At 52.5% G+C, this 15750-nt stretch overlaps 2 protein-coding genes across 2 annotated transcripts; both read left to right on the forward strand.

The window, feature by feature from the left end:
* The first annotated feature begins 6134 nt into the window (after window positions 1-6134).
* On the forward strand, window positions 6135-6737 carry LOC125146842 (keratin-associated protein 5-10-like). The gene has a single exon (XM_047823741.1). It carries the CDS (start codon window positions 6135-6137, stop codon window positions 6735-6737), a length of 603 nt encoding a protein of 200 aa, XP_047679697.1.
* A 6518-nt stretch (window positions 6738-13255) lies between these two features.
* Window positions 13256-13858, forward strand: LOC125146843 (keratin-associated protein 5-10-like). Its single transcript, XM_047823742.1, has one exon. It carries the CDS (start codon window positions 13256-13258, stop codon window positions 13856-13858), a length of 603 nt encoding a protein of 200 aa, XP_047679698.1.
* The last annotated feature ends 1892 nt before the right edge of the window (window positions 13859-15750 follow it).

Genomic DNA, 15750 nt, shown 5'->3' on the forward strand with positions numbered 1-15750 from the left:
TGCCAGGAGCTTGATGGCATTGGCATCGCAATGTCTCCTGGAAGCTGCCTCACTAACACAGGTGTGTTAAGATCCAATGGGTCTTGGTGCACCACCCCCATGAGTGGTAAATAAACTCTCCCCCCATAAGTCTTGGTCTTCGTGTGGCGGTTTCCTTCCATCCGCGGTCTCACTTGCAAAACACACCGTGTGTCCCTCATCTCACTTCTCAAGGCACCACTGCTCCCCACATCTTCACTGCTGTCACTCCACTGTTGGCTCACTGCTCACTGCACATACGTTTGTGGAATTAAATCAGGAACGACTCACTACACGCATGGAGGAATGAGTCAATAAGTCAGGAAGAGACGACTGAATGTAAAAGAGGCGTTCTTATCAGGCTTAAGGGAGCCCAGACTGCTGAGCCTCCATGGGATTCAGACTTTGTTGGAATCGTGGAGGCTGCTCCTTCCCCATGCCAGGATCTGCTTCGCAAGGCATCCCATGAGTGGTGTCTGCACCCATCCAGGCCGCAGAGCAGGAGCCAAGCCTAGAGAGAGGGCAGTGACTTCAAAATGGGCTGTGTTCCTCAGGTGTTCCGGATGACAAAAGGAGAAACGGTGCCGTTTTCAGACACCAGAGGCAGGGTGTCTCGGCACAGACTGACGAGCACTCTTTACATCTCTGGGCTCACGGTTCCACACAGGATGGAACAGAAGGCGACGTCCTCGACCCGATCAAAGGATCTACCAAACAGCCACAGCTGCCACCACACGTCCCACTGAAAGCCTGGAATTTCCTTTGAAGGTCAGGGACAGGAAAGGATGTCCACATTCACCACATCTACTCAACATTGCACTCAAGGTCTACCCAGGGTAATAAGGCAAGACAAGGACGTAAAAGGCATCCATGTGGGAAACGAAGAAGGAAAAGTATGTCTCTTCACAGAACACATAATCTTGCACAAACGAAAGAACCTAAGACGTGCACGCACACGCGCGCGTGCGCACACACACACACACACACACACACACACACACGCAAACCACAATCATAAATCAACTCAGTGGGTTGCATGATCCGTCCGCAATATACAACAATCAGCTGTATTTCTAGACACGAGCAAGGAAGAATCATCATTGAAATTCAGAAACAATGTCCTCAAAAAGAACAAATACTTAAGAATATACTTGAAGGGGCACCTGGGGGGCTCAGTCAGTCTAGCGTCCCACTCTTGATTTTTGCTCAAGCTGTGACGCTCAAGTTGTGAGTTGGATCCTCCAGTCGGGATCCATGCTGACAGTATCGAGCCTGCATGCGATTCTCTCTCTCTCTCCATCTCCCTCCCTCCCTCTTCCTCTCTCTCCCTCTCTCTCTCTCTCTCTCTGTCTGTCTCACTCAAAATAATTTAATAATTACACTTTAAGAAAAAAGAATGAACGGAACAAAAAATGTGCAAGACTGACATCCTGAAGACTGCAAAACAGCACTGAAAGAAGGTACAGAAGAGTACATTAAATACAAAGGCATCCAACGTTCATGGATCAGAAGACAGAATATGGTGAAAATGACAACACTGCAAAACATGATCTGCAGATTGAATGCAACCCCTCTCAAAATCCAATGTTGCTTTTCGCAGAAATTGACCATCTGACCCTAACTTTCCTATGACGATGAATGCGGAAATGAATGGAAGGGATGTCGGGTAACGAAAACAAGCTTGCCAAAGAAACTCAACGGTGGGGGACTCACACATCCCAATGGCAATGGGTGCTGCACGCCTACAGCGATGGAAGCACTGTGGTGCTGCCAGAAGGATAGACTCACAGATCAGTGCCATAGAATGGACAGTATGAAGAGGAGCCCTTGAACTTATGTTCCACTGACTTTCACCCAGAGTGCCAAAACAATCAGTGCAGGAGTCTTTTCCATAACGAGTGCTGACACACCTAGAAATCCACTTTCAAAAGAATGAAGTTGCATCTTTACATCCCATCGTATAAGAAAACCACATCAACAACAACAACAACAAACAACAAGAACAACACATACAACAACAAGAACAACAAAATTCCTTCTATCTAGATCAAGCATTTTAGCATAAAAGTTAAAACGACGCACTATCAAACTCTCAGGAGACATCCTGGGTTACGTCTTTGAGACCTTGTCTCGGCAATGGCTCTGAGATACGACAGAGAAAGCACAGGAAGAAAAACTCAGGAAAATTGGGTGCCATCAAAATGTAACACTGTTACATAGGCAAAACTCTCACTCCTCGAAATCAACCAGTCAATCCAGCAACCAATCAATGAATAAGAATGAACCCCCCCCCCCCCGCACACACACACACACACACACACACACACACACAAAAGAAAAAACAACTGAGCACTGGATCTGGATAGACATTGGTCCAAGAAGGTACACGGTTGGCGAATAAGCCAATGAGAAGATGCTCAACGTTATTAGGAATCAGGGAAATGCAGATGAGAACCACAAGGCGATCCCCGTGCCTAGGATGGCTAGGATCCAAAAGACAGACAATAAGACGTGCTGGGGAAGGTGTGGAGAAACCAGAGCCCCGCGCGTTGCCGATGGGACTCAAATGGAGGCAACTGCTTTGCAAAAGAGGTTGACAGCTCCCCACGTGTTAAGTAGAGATTCCATGCCACTCAGAAATTGCACTGCTAGATATACGCCCAAGAGAAGAGAGAACGTACAGCATGCAAAAATTCGTGTGCTAAGTCACGTAGTAGCATTCTTCACAAAGGCCGCCACGGGGAAATAACCAAATGCCCGTCAACTGATGCGTGGGTAAACAAACTGGTCTATCCACGGGATGGGATCTTACTTAGCTCGTTTTCAAAGGGTATAAAGCTCTGATACATGCTAATCAAACAAAGAAACAAACAAAAACGTTGAAAACGGTATGCTAAGTGAAAGGAGTCACACGCAAAAGGCCACATACTATACGACCCCATTTCTCTGACAGTGTCCACAAAGCCATCTACACTAGCAATGAAGAATCATTCTAGATCAGTATGTTCTGGGGGCTGGGTGGGAAGGGACGAATGGATACCACGTGCTCGCGTTATGGAGTTGTGTTTGGGGGGCCATGAACATGTTCTGGAACGAGTCAGAAGTGATGCTTGTATCACTTTGCAAATCGACCAAACACCACTCAATTGCACACGTCAAAGGCTGAATTTTATCACATACGGAGTAGGTCTCCATTCTCAAATTCATGTGACGTGACGTTGTTTTGGCATCCTCTTCTATGGGGAAGAAACTCGTCCACGGTTAAGAATCTTCCCAAACCACCTTGGGATTTCCATCGAAGGTGCGCCTTTTAGTCATGGACTGCAGATGCCCATTTCAAGGCAAACGTCATGAACCACCCTAAGGAATATTCAAGACGGCACCAAAGTATTTCCCAGAAGCTGACATGTAATATATTCTACGGCTGTATTTCTTTGGTCCGTGGACATGACATGCTAGAAGAAGGTTTCATTGTGATAGGATGTGAAAGCGTCTTCAGGAGGGAAACCATGCCTGCAGAGCATGGGAGGAGCTTGGAGGTGGCCACGCCCCTCCACTCACCAAGAAAAGGCTCAACTGAAAAAACCAGCAGCCCTTGACCAGCAGATCCACCAAAGAACCCAGGTCACAGGGCATCCTGCTGCATGCCCCCCCACGCCCCGCCCTGTGTTGGAGAGACAGAGGGGCAGAGACAGAGAATCACAACTTACAGAAACAGAGGGTAAGTAAGCCAACCTCAGTGCAGACATGCCCGAGAGCTAACATCTCCAGGGGGACACACTCCAAAACTCCCCTCACGCTTTGGGCCAGAGGGAGCATGGAAGGAGACAGGTAGAATTATGCCAGAGCACGTCCCCACCTTCGTGAGGTCTGCCCTCAGGACACATGGTTTGACCAAGCCCAACGTTGCTGGGGTTTTATCAGAGCCCAGTGACCTGGAGGGGAGGAAATACTCAGCTCCAGTCCCACGCTGATTCATGACCACCTGGCGGCAGGGTGGCAGCCCGGCTGGCGGCGGGGGCGTGGTGGGGACCGACTGAGGCTGCCTAGTAAAGGTTGCAGGCCAGGTCACTAAAAGACGAAGAACATCCCCTCACCCCCAGCCCTTATTAACACACCCCTCCAGGCCTAGGTACCACCATTCCTCTTCCCCGGTGCATCACGTCCCGCTTTCGACATCAAAGTACAAGGCATACTAAAAGACAAAGAGCTCAGCTGGGAGACACAGAGCGGGCATCACAGCCGGACCCGGGCACGGCAGGGACTTTGAAATGATCAGACGAGGAAGTTAAAATAAATATGATTGACACGCTGAGCCTCTCAGGACACCTCCGAGAGGAAACGGGTGACGGAAGCAGCGACAGGAAGTCCTACCAAAGATTCCCAGAAAGGGCTAGAGATCAAAGGCACTGTGACAAAGGCGAAGAAAGGCTTTGATGGACCCATCAGCTGACCGGACACGGTGTGCACGCACTCCGTGAACTCAGGCAGGTCAATGGAAACTTCCCAAGCCGGAAGGACAGAAAAATGCCGGGGGTGGGGACGGGGGTGGGGGGGGGGGCGGGACAAGGTGGGGAAGGAAAGGAACACGCCCAACCGAGACCTAGACACAAAAAATAGAAACCAAAGCTATCGACTTTGCACGTGTGGTTTAAAATTGGAAGGGAATTTGTCAAACTAATAAAGGCGGTGGCATAGATAGTTAAGCCTAAGAGCCTGCAGGGCATTTCTCTTCGCGTTGCTCAGACTTGAGCCCTGCGTCCCTTTGGCAGGGAGTCTTAGCTTTGTCGTATTCGTTTGATTTTATCTTTCCGAAGAGGGGGCTATCAGCCTCCACAAGACACATTTATGCCACGTAGGTGTAAGTCGCCCTTGGAACGATGTACAGCCAAGTGTTTTCAACTGTCACGCGAGCAAATGGAATATTGATATCAAACCCGCAAGCCATCCAAATCTTCCGGGGCAGAAACCATTGTTCTCACGCGTGGTTCCCTGGTCCACGCGTTGAGGGCTGTCATGGCGGGCGAGGCCAGGGCGAGCCACCAGACCCCAAGGAGACAGGCTAGGAACGGTGGGTTGCGCTACACTCCTGAGGGACTCTACGGAGAGCATCGGCGTCAAGGACCTGAAAGACGCACGGCCGGTGATTCCTACCACATCCTCCTCACTCTTTTCCCTGCTGACCCGCTAGCAAAATGGTTCTTCTCTCCAGTCGCCGGGACCTCATGCGCCGCTGGCCTGAAGCTCTTGGTTGCGGAGGGAGAAAGGCTTCCAGCACGGACACACAACCATTCCGCTGGACTGGAGTGGAGGCGGCCACCCGGCCACTTTGGGCTCCTCGTGCCTCGGGGTCTACAGGCAAACAAGGGGCGTCGTACTGATAGCACGGATGGATCCTGATGCCCACAGTGCAATCGGGCGGCTCCGCTCCATAGAAGGAAGGCAGGGCACCTCGGGAGCACAGGAGCTGGCTCGAGGCATCTCTCAGCACCACCCTGCCCCGCGATTTCAGTCAAAGCAGAACTCCCACGAGGCCATTCAAGGAGGACCCTGAGTAGCCCGGGCTCCGCCATCAGGGTCCCAGCCCAGAACCGTGGGCGCCACCTGCTCCCAATGCCCATAAGCACCTCCTGCCCGGAGATGGACAGGAAGGGCCCTGCCCACTGCCCACCGCCACGGTGGCTTTCTGCTTCCCACACTCTCCACACCCTGAGCCCACCGGTCATGTGCTCTTTGGAATCATGCCAAGACTGTTGAGGGTCTCGAATCGGGTCAGGGTGGGACCACCAGGGCTCCGAGGCGCTGCTTCCGTCTCCCTGCAAACTCTGAAACACAAGCCCGTCAGGTGATGCAAGTCGGGCGCTGGGGAAAAGGCAAAACCCACCAAAGACGTTCTGGTCAATACAATCACATGGTCATGATGAAATTCTGAAAAATACTCATCCTTTGTCCGCTGCAAAGTGGCACAAACAGGAACCAGGAAGTGACAGTGTGTCAGCCTCTCACCTGACCCTGGCAGGTATATACAGGGCCCCCGGCCCAGGAGGCTCCACACCTGAACACCTCCCCTCTGCACCTGCATCTCTGACCGACTCCGCCCAAAACCCACCAGAAACATGGGCTGCTGTGGCTGTTCTGGAGGCTGTGGCTCCAGCTGTGGGGGCTGCGGCTCCAGCTGTGGGGGCTGCAGCTCCAGCTGTGGGGGCTGCGGCTCCAGCTGCTGTGTGCCCGTGTGCTGCTGCAAGCCCGTGTGCTGCTGCAAGCCCGTGTGCTGCTGTGTGCCAGCCTGTGCCTGTTCCAGCGGCGGCTTGTGTGGGGGCTCCAAGGGAGGCTGTGGCTCCTGTGGGGGCTCCAAGGGGGGCTGTGGCTCCTGTGGGGGCTCCAAGGGGGGCTGTGGCTCCTGTGGGGGCTCCAAGGGGGGCTGTGGCTCCTGTGGGGGCTCCAAGGGGGGCTGTGGCTCCTGTGGCTCCTGTGGCTGCTGCCAGTCCAGCTGCTGCAAGCCCTGCTGCTGCCAGTCCAGCTGCTGCCAGTCCAGCTGCTGCAAGCCCTGCTGCTGCCAGTCCAGCTGCTGCAAGCCCTGCTGCTGCCAGTCCTGCTGCTGCAAGCCCTGCTGCTGCCAGTCCTGCTGCTGCAAGCCCTGCTGCTGCTCTTCCGGCTGTGGGTCCTCCTGCAGCCAATCCAGCTGCTGTGTCCCCGTTTGCTGCCAGTGCAAGGTCTGAGGCTCTGGCTGATGGCCTCAGGGAACTCCGAAAGAACTGTGCTTGCCCTCAAGTGACTATAGGTACATCCTGGTTACACCCCCCCCCAAAAAAAAACACACACACACAAAGCCCGCCCCCCAAACACTTCCTCTCCACTTGCTGGATCCCTCCAGTGTCTTGGCTTAGACTTTGCCCCCAGCCCTTGTGGCAAAGCAATGGACTAGTCCCATACACATTCCCTACAAAGGCGATCCCATCCTGCAGGCCCTTTGGCCTCTCCTACTGCCATGCCTTCATGCCTGAGCCACACTACCTGGAAAAGGCCCACAGGGCCAGCACGGGGCCCAGATCCCCCTCTCTCATCATTCTCTGTGTCAAAGCACCACATCCTTGCTCTCCTCTGCTTGCCAGGAGCTTGATGGCATTGGCATCGCAATGTCTCCTGGAAGCTGCCTCACTAACACAGGTGTGTTAAGATCCAATGGGTCTTGGTGCACCACCCCCATGAGTGGTAAATAAACTCTCCCCCCATAAGTCTTGGTCTTCGTGTGGCGGTTTCCTTCCATCCGCGGTCTCACTTGCAAAACACACCGTGTGTCCCTCATCTCACTTCTCAAGGCACCACTGCTCCCCACATCTTCACTGCTGTCACTCCACTGTTGGCTCACTGCTCACTGCACATACGTTTGTGGAATTAAATCAGGAACGACTCACTACACGCATGGAGGAATGAGTCAATAAGTCAGGAAGAGACGACTGAATGTAAAAGAGGCGTTCTTATCAGGCTTAAGGGAGCCCAGACTGCTGAGCCTCCATGGGATTCAGACTTTGTTGGAATCGTGGAGGCTGCTCCTTCCCCATGCCAGGATCTGCTTCGCAAGGCATCCCATGAGTGGTGTCTGCGCCCATCCAGGCCGCAGAGCAGGAGCCAAGCCTAGAGAGAGGGCAGTGACTTCAAAATGGGCTGTGTTCCTCAGGTGTTCCGGATGACAAAAGGAGAAACGGTGCCGTTTTCAGACACCAGAGGCAGGGTGTCTCGGCACAGACTGACGAGCACTCTTTACATCTCTGGGCTCACGGTTCCACACAGGATGGAACAGAAGGCGACGTCCTCGACCCGATCAAAGGATCTACCAAACAGCCACAGCTGCCACCACACGTCCCACTGAAAGCCTGGAATTTCCTTTGAAGGTCAGGGACAGGAAAGGATGTCCACATTCACCACATCTACTCAACATTGCACTCAAGGTCTACCCAGGGTAATAAGGCAAGACAAGGACGTAAAAGGCATCCATGTGGGAAACGAAGAAGGAAAAGAATGTCTCTTCACAGAACACATAATCTTGCACAAACGAAAGAACCTAAGACGTGCACGCACACGCGCGCGTGCGCACACACACACACACACACACACGCAAACCACAATCATAAATCAACTCAGTGGGTTGCATGATCCGTCCGCAATATACAACAATCAGCTGTATTTCTAGACACGAGCAAGGAAGAATCATCATTGAAATTCAGAAACAATGTCCTCAAAAAGAACAAATACTTAAGAATATACTTGAAGGGGCACCTGGGGGGCTCAGTCAGTCTAGCGTCCCACTCTTGATTTTTGCTCAAGCTGTGACGCTCAAGTTGTGAGTTGGATCCTCCAGTCGGGATCCATGCTGACAGTATCGAGCCTGCATGCAATTCTCTCTCTCTCTCCATCTCCCTCCCTCCCTCTTCCTCTCTCTCCCTCTCTCTCTCTCTCTCTCTGTCTGTCTCACTCAAAATAATTTAATAATTACACTTTAAGAAAAAAGAATGAACGGAACAAAAAATGTGCAAGACTGACATCCTGAAGACTGCAAAACAGCACTGAAAGAAGGTACAGAAGAGTACATTAAATACAAAGGCATCCAACGTTCATGGATCAGAAGACAGAATATGGTGAAAATGACAACACTGCAAAACATGATCTGCAGATTGAATGCAACCCCTCTCAAAATCCAATGTTGCTTTTCGCAGAAATTGACCATCTGACCCTAACTTTCCTATGACGATGAATGCGGAAATGAATGGAAGGGATGTCGGGTAACGAAAACAAGCTTGCCAAAGAAACTCAACGGTGGGGGACTCACACATCCCAATGGCAATGGGTGCTGCACGCCTACAGCGATGGAAGCACTGTGGTGCTGCCAGAAGGATAGACTCACAGATCAGTGCCATAGAATGGACAGTATGAAGAGGAGCCCTTGAACTTATGTTCCACTGACTTTCACCCAGAGTGCCAAAACAATCAGTGCAGGAGTCTTTTCCATAACGAGTGCTGACACACCTAGAAATCCACTTTCAAAAGAATGAAGTTGCATCTTTACATCCCATCGTATAAGAAAACCACATCAACAACAACAACAACAAACAACAAGAACAACACATACAACAACAAGAACAACAAAATTCCTTCTATCTAGATCAAGCATTTTAGCATAAAAGTTAAAACGACGCACTATCAAACTCTCAGGAGACATCCTGGGTTACGTCTTTGAGACCTTGTCTCGGCAATGGCTCTGAGATACGACAGAGAAAGCACAGGAAGAAAAACTCAGGAAAATTGGGTGCCATCAAAATGTAACACTGTTACATAGGCAAAACTCTCACTCCTCGAAATCAACCAGTCAATCCAGCAACCAATCAATGAATAAGAATGAACCCCCCCCCCCGCACACACACACACACACACACACACACACACACACACACACAAAAGAAAAAACAACTGAGCACTGGATCTGGATAGACATTGGTCCAAGAAGGTACACGGTTGGCGAATAAGCCAATGAGAAGATGCTCAACGTTATTAGGAATCAGGGAAATGCAGATGAGAACCACAAGGCGATCCCCGTGCCTAGGATGGCTAGGATCCAAAAGACAGACAATAAGACGTGCTGGGGAAGGTGTGGAGAAACCAGAGCCCCGCGCGTTGCCGATGGGACTCAAATGGAGGCAACTGCTTTGCAAAAGAGGTTGACAGCTCCCCACGTGTTAAGTAGAGATTCCATGCCACTCAGAAATTGCACTGCTAGATATACGCCCAAGAGAAGAGAGAACGTACAGCATGCAAAAATTCGTGTGCTAAGTCACGTAGTAGCATTCTTCACAAAGGCCGCCACGGGGAAATAACCAAATGCCCGTCAACTGATGCGTGGGTAAACAAACTGGTCTATCCACGGGATGAGATCTTACTTAGCTCGTTTTCAAAGGGTATAAAGCTCTGATACATGCTAATCAAACAAAGAAACAAACAAAAACGTTGAAAACGGTAGGCTAAGTGAAAGGAGTCACACGCAAAAGGCCACATACTATACGACCCCATTTCTCTGACAGTGTCCACAAAGCCATCTACACTAGCAATGAAGAATCATTCTAGATCAGTATGTTCTGGGGGCTGGGTGGGAAGGGACGAATGGATACCACGTGCTCGCGTTATGGAGTTGTGTTTGGGGGGCCATGAACATGTTCTGGAACGAGTCAGAAGTGATGCTTGTATCACTTTGCAAATCGACCAAACACCACTCAATTGCACACGTCAAAGGCTGAATTTTATCACATACGGAGTAGGTCTCCATTCTCAAATTCATGTGACGTGACGTTGTTTTGGCATCCTCTTCTATGGGGAAGAAACTCGTCCACGGTTAAGAATCTTCCCAAACCACCTTGGGATTTCCATCGAAGGTGCGCCTTTTAGTCATGGACTGCAGATGCCCATTTCAAGGCAAACGTCATGAACCACCCTAAGGAATATTCAAGACGGCACCAAAGTATTTCCCAGAAGCTGACATGTAATATATTCTACGGCTGTATTTCTTTGGTCCGTGGACATGACATGCTAGAAGAAGGTTTCATTGTGATAGGATGTGAAAGCGTCTTCAGGAGGGAAACCATGCCTGCAGAGCATGGGAGGAGCTTGGAGGTGGCCACGCCCCTCCACTCACCAAGAAAAGGCTCAACTGAAAAAACCAGCAGCCCTTGACCAGCAGATCCACCAAAGAACCCAGGTCACAGGGCATCCTGCTGCATGCCCCCCCACGCCCCGCCCTGTGTTGGAGAGACAGAGGGGCAGAGACAGAGAATCACAACTTACAGAAACAGAGGGTAAGTAAGCCAACCTCAGTGCAGACATGCCCGAGAGCTAACATCTCCAGGGGGACACACTCCAAAACTCCCCTCACGCTTTGGGCCAGAGGGAGCATGGAAGGAGACAGGTAGAATTATGCCAGAGCACGTCCCCACCTTCGTGAGGTCTGCCCTCAGGACACATGGTTTGACCAAGCCCAACGTTGCTGGGGTTTTATCAGAGCCCAGTGACCTGGAGGGGAGGAAATACTCAGCTCCAGTCCCACGCTGATTCATGACCACCTGGCGGCAGGGTGGCAGCCCGGCTGGCGGCGGGGGCGTGGTGGGGACCGACTGAGGCCGCCTAGTAAAGGTTGCAGGCCAGGTCACTAAAAGACGAAGAACATCCCCTCACCCCCAGCCCTTATTAACACACCCCTCCAGGCCTAGGTACCACCATTCCTCTTCCCCGGTGCATCACGTCCCGCTTTCGACATCAAAGTACAAGGCATACTAAAAGACAAAGAGCTCAGCTGGGAGACACAGAGCGGGCATCACAGCCGGACCCGGGCACGGCAGGGACTTTGAAATGATCAGACGAGGAAGTTAAAATAAATATGATTGACACGCTGAGCCTCTCAGGACACCTCCGAGAGGAAATGGGTGACGGAAGCAGCGACAGGAAGTCCTACCAAAGATTCCCAGAAAGGGCTAGAGATCAAAGGCACTGTGACAAAGGCGAAGAAAGGCTTTGATGGACCCATCAGCTGACCGGACACGGTGTGCACGCACTCCGTGAACTCAGGCAGGTCAATGGAAACTTCCCAAGCCGGAAGGACAGAAAAATGCCGGGGGTGGGGACGGGGGTGGGGGGGGGGGGCGGGACAAGGTGGGGAAGGAAAGGAACACGCCCAACCGAGACCTAGACACAAAAAATAGAAACCAAAGCTATCGACTTTGCACGTGTGGTTTAAAATTGGAAGGGAATTTGTCAAACTAATAAAGGCGGTGGCATAGATAGTTAAGCCTAAGAGCCTGCAGGGCATTTCTCTTCGCGTTGCTCAGACTTGAGCCCTGCGTCCCTTTGGCAGGGAGTCTTAGCTTTGTCGTATTCGTTTGATTTTATCTTTCCGAAGAGGGGGCTATCAGCCTCCACAAGACACATTTATGCCACGTAGGTGTAAGTCGCCCTTGGAACGATGTACAGCCAAGTGTTTTCAACTGTCACGCGAGCAAATGGAATATTGATATCAAACCCGCAAGCCATCCAAATCTTCCGGGGCAGAAACCATTGTTCTCACGCGTGGTTCCCTGGTCCACGCGTTGAGGGCTGTCATGGCGGGCGAGGCCAGGGCGAGCCACCAGACCCCAAGGAGACAGGCTAGGAACGGTGGGTTGCGCTACACTCCTGAGGGACTCTACGGAGAGCATCGGCGTCAAGGACCTGAAAGACGCACGGCCGGTGATTCCTACCACATCCTCCTCACTCTTTTCCCTGCTGACCCGCTAGCAAAATGGTTCTTCTCTCCAGTCGCCGGGACCTCATGCGCCGCTGGCCTGAAGCTCTTGGTTGCGGAGGGAGAAAGGCTTCCAGCACGGACACACAACCATTCCGCTGGACTGGAGTGGAGGCGGCCACCCGGCCACTTTGGGCTCCTCGTGCCTCGGGGTCTACAGGCAAACAAGGGGCGTCGTACTGATAGCACGGATGGATCCTGATGCCCACAGTGCAATCGGGCGGCTCCGCTCCATAGAAGGAAGGCAGGGCACCTCGGGAGCACAGGAGCTGGCTCGAGGCATCTCTCAGCACCACCCTGCCCCGCGATTTCAGTCAAAGCAGAACTCCCACGAGGCCATTCAAGGAGGACCCTGAGTAGCCCGGGCTCCGCCATCAGGGTCCCAGCCCAGAACCGTGGGCGCCACCTGCTCCCAATGCCCATAAGCACCTCCTGCCCGGAGATGGACAGGAAGGGCCCTGCCCACTGCCCACCGCCACGGTGGCTTTCTGCTTCCCACACTCTCCACACCCTGAGCCCACCGGTCATGTGCTCTTTGGAATCATGCCAAGACTGTTGAGGGTCTCGAATCGGGTCAGGGTGGGACCACCAGGGCTCCGAGGCGCTGCTTCCGTCTCCCTGCAAACTCTGAAACACAAGCCCGTCAGGTGATGCAAGTCGGGCGCTGGGGAAAAGGCAAAACCCACCAAAGACGTTCTGGTCAATACAATCACATGGTCATGATGAAATTCTGAAAAATACTCATCCTTTGTCCGCTGCAAAGTGGCACAAACAGGAACCAGGAAGTGACAGTGTGTCAGCCTCTCACCTGACCCTGGCAGGTATATACAGGGCCCCCGGCCCAGGAGGCTCCACACCTGAACACCTCCCCTCTGCACCTGCATCTCTGACCGACTCCGCCCAAAACCCACCAGAAACATGGGCTGCTGTGGCTGTTCTGGAGGCTGTGGCTCCAGCTGTGGGGGCTGCGGCTCCAGCTGTGGGGGCTGCGGCTCCAGCTGTGGGGGCTGCGGCTCCAGCTGCTGTGTGCCCGTGTGCTGCTGCAAGCCCGTGTGCTGCTGCAAGCCCGTGTGCTGCTGTGTGCCAGCCTGTGCCTGTTCCAGCGGCGGCTCGTGTGGGGGCTCCAAGGGAGGCTGTGGCTCCTGTGGGGGCTCCAAGGGGGGCTGTGGCTCCTGTGGGGGCTCCAAGGGGGGCTGTGGCTCCTGTGGGGGCTCCAAGGGGGGCTGTGGCTCCTGTGGGGGCTCCAAGGGGGGCTGTGGCTCCTGTGGCTCCTGTGGCTGCTGCCAGTCCAGCTGCTGCAAGCCCTGCTGCTGCCAGTCCAGCTGCTGCCAGTCCAGCTGCTGCAAGCCCTGCTGCTGCCAGTCCAGCTGCTGCAAGCCCTGCTGCTGCCAGTCCTGCTGCTGCAAGCCCTGCTGCTGCCAGTCCTGCTGCTGCAAGCCCTGCTGCTGCTCTTCCGGCTGTGGGTCCTCCTGCAGCCAATCCAGCTGCTGTGTCCCCGTTTGCTGCCAGTGCAAGGTCTGAGGCTCTGGCTGATGGCCTCAGGGAACTCCGAAAGACCTGTGCTTGCCCTCAAGTGACTATAGGTACATCCTGGTTACACCCCCCCCCCAAAAAAAAACACACACACACAAAGCCCGCCCCCCAAACACTTCCTCTCCACTTGCTGGATCCCTCCAGTGTCTTGGCTTAGACTTTGCCCCCAGCCCTTGTGGCAAAGCAATGGACTAGTCCCATACACATTCCCTACAAAGGCGATCCCATCCTGCAGGCCCTTTGGCCTCTCCTACTGCCATGCCTTCATGCCTGAGCCACACTACCTGGAAAAGGCCCACAGGGCCAGCACGGGGCCCAGATCCCCCTCTCTCATCATTCTCTGTGTCAAAGCACCACATCCTTGCTCTCCTCTGCTTGCCAGGAGCTTGATGGCATTGGCATCGCAATGTCTCCTGGAAGCTGCCTCACTAACACAGGTGTGTTAAGATCCAATGGGTCTTGGTGCACCACCCCCATGAGTGGTAAATAAACTCTCCCCCCATAAGTCTTGGTCTTCGTGTGGCGGTTTCCTTCCATCCGCGGTCTCACTTGCAAAACACACCGTGTGTCCCTCATCTCACTTCTCAAGGCACCACTGCTCCCCACATCTTCACTGCTGTCACTCCACTGTTGGCTCACTGCTCACTGCACATACGTTTGTGGAATTAAATCAGGAACGACTCACTACACGCATGGAGGAATGAGTCAATAAGTCAGGAAGAGACGACTGAATGTAAAAGAGGCGTTCTTATCAGGCTTAAGGGAGCCCAGACTGCTGAGCCTCCATGGGATTCAGACTTTGTTGGAATCGTGGAGGCTGCTCCTTCCCCATGCCAGGATCTGCTTCGCAAGGCATCCCATGAGTGGTGTCTGCGCCCATCCAGGCCGCAGAGCAGGAGCCAAGCCTAGAGAGAGGGCAGTGACTTCAAAATGGGCTGTGTTCCTCAGGTGTTCCGGATGACAAAAGGAGAAACGGTGCCGTTTTCAGACACCAGAGGCAGGGTGTCTCGGCACAGACTGACGAGCACTCTTTACATCTCTGGGCTCACGGTTCCACACAGGATGGAACAGAAGGCGACGTCCTCGACCCGATCAAAGGATCTACCAAACAGCCACAGCTGCCACCACACGTCCCACTGAAAGCCTGGAATTTCCTTTGAAGGTCAGGGACAGGAAAGGATGTCCACATTCACCACATCTACTCAACATTGCACTCAAGGTCTACCCAGGGTAATAAGGCAAGACAAGGACGTAAAAGGCATCCATGTGGGAAACGAAGAAGGAAAAGTATGTCTCTTCACAGAACACATAATCTTGCACAAACGAAAGAACCTAAGACGTGCACGCACACGCGCGCGTGCGCACACACACACACACACACACACACACACACGCAAACCACAATCATAAATCAACTCAGTGGGTTGCATGATCCGTCCGCAATATACAACAATCAGCTGTATTTCTAGACACGAGCAAGGAAGAATCATCATTGAAATTCAGAAACAATGTCCTCAAAAAGAACAAATACTTAAGAATATACTTGAAGGGGCACCTGGGGGGCTCAGTCAGTCTAGCGTCCCACTCTTGATTTTTGCTCAAGCTGTGACGCTCAAGTTGTGAGTTGGATCCTCCAGTCGGGATCCATGCTGACAGTATCGAGCCTGCATGCGATTCTCTCTCTCTCTCCATCTCCCTCCCTCCCTCTTCCTCTCTCTCCCTCTCTCTCTCTCTCTCTCTGTCTGTCTCACTCAAAATAATTTAATAATTACACTTTAAGAAAAAAGAATGAACGGAACAAAAAATGTGCAAGACTGACATCCTGAAGACTGCAAAACAGCACTGAAAGAAGGTACAGAAGAGTACATTAAATACAAAGG

Source organism: Prionailurus viverrinus, chromosome D1 (genome assembly GCF_022837055.1).
Source record: "Prionailurus viverrinus isolate Anna chromosome D1, UM_Priviv_1.0, whole genome shotgun sequence".
Taxonomy (NCBI): domain Eukaryota; kingdom Metazoa; phylum Chordata; class Mammalia; order Carnivora; family Felidae; genus Prionailurus; species Prionailurus viverrinus.

Coding starts and splice junctions, on each gene's coding strand:
- LOC125146842 (XM_047823741.1), top strand. CDS start 6,135: ATGGGCTGCTGTGGCTGTTCTGGAGGCTGTGGCTCCAGCTGTGGGGGC.
- LOC125146843 (XM_047823742.1), top strand. CDS start 13,256: ATGGGCTGCTGTGGCTGTTCTGGAGGCTGTGGCTCCAGCTGTGGGGGC.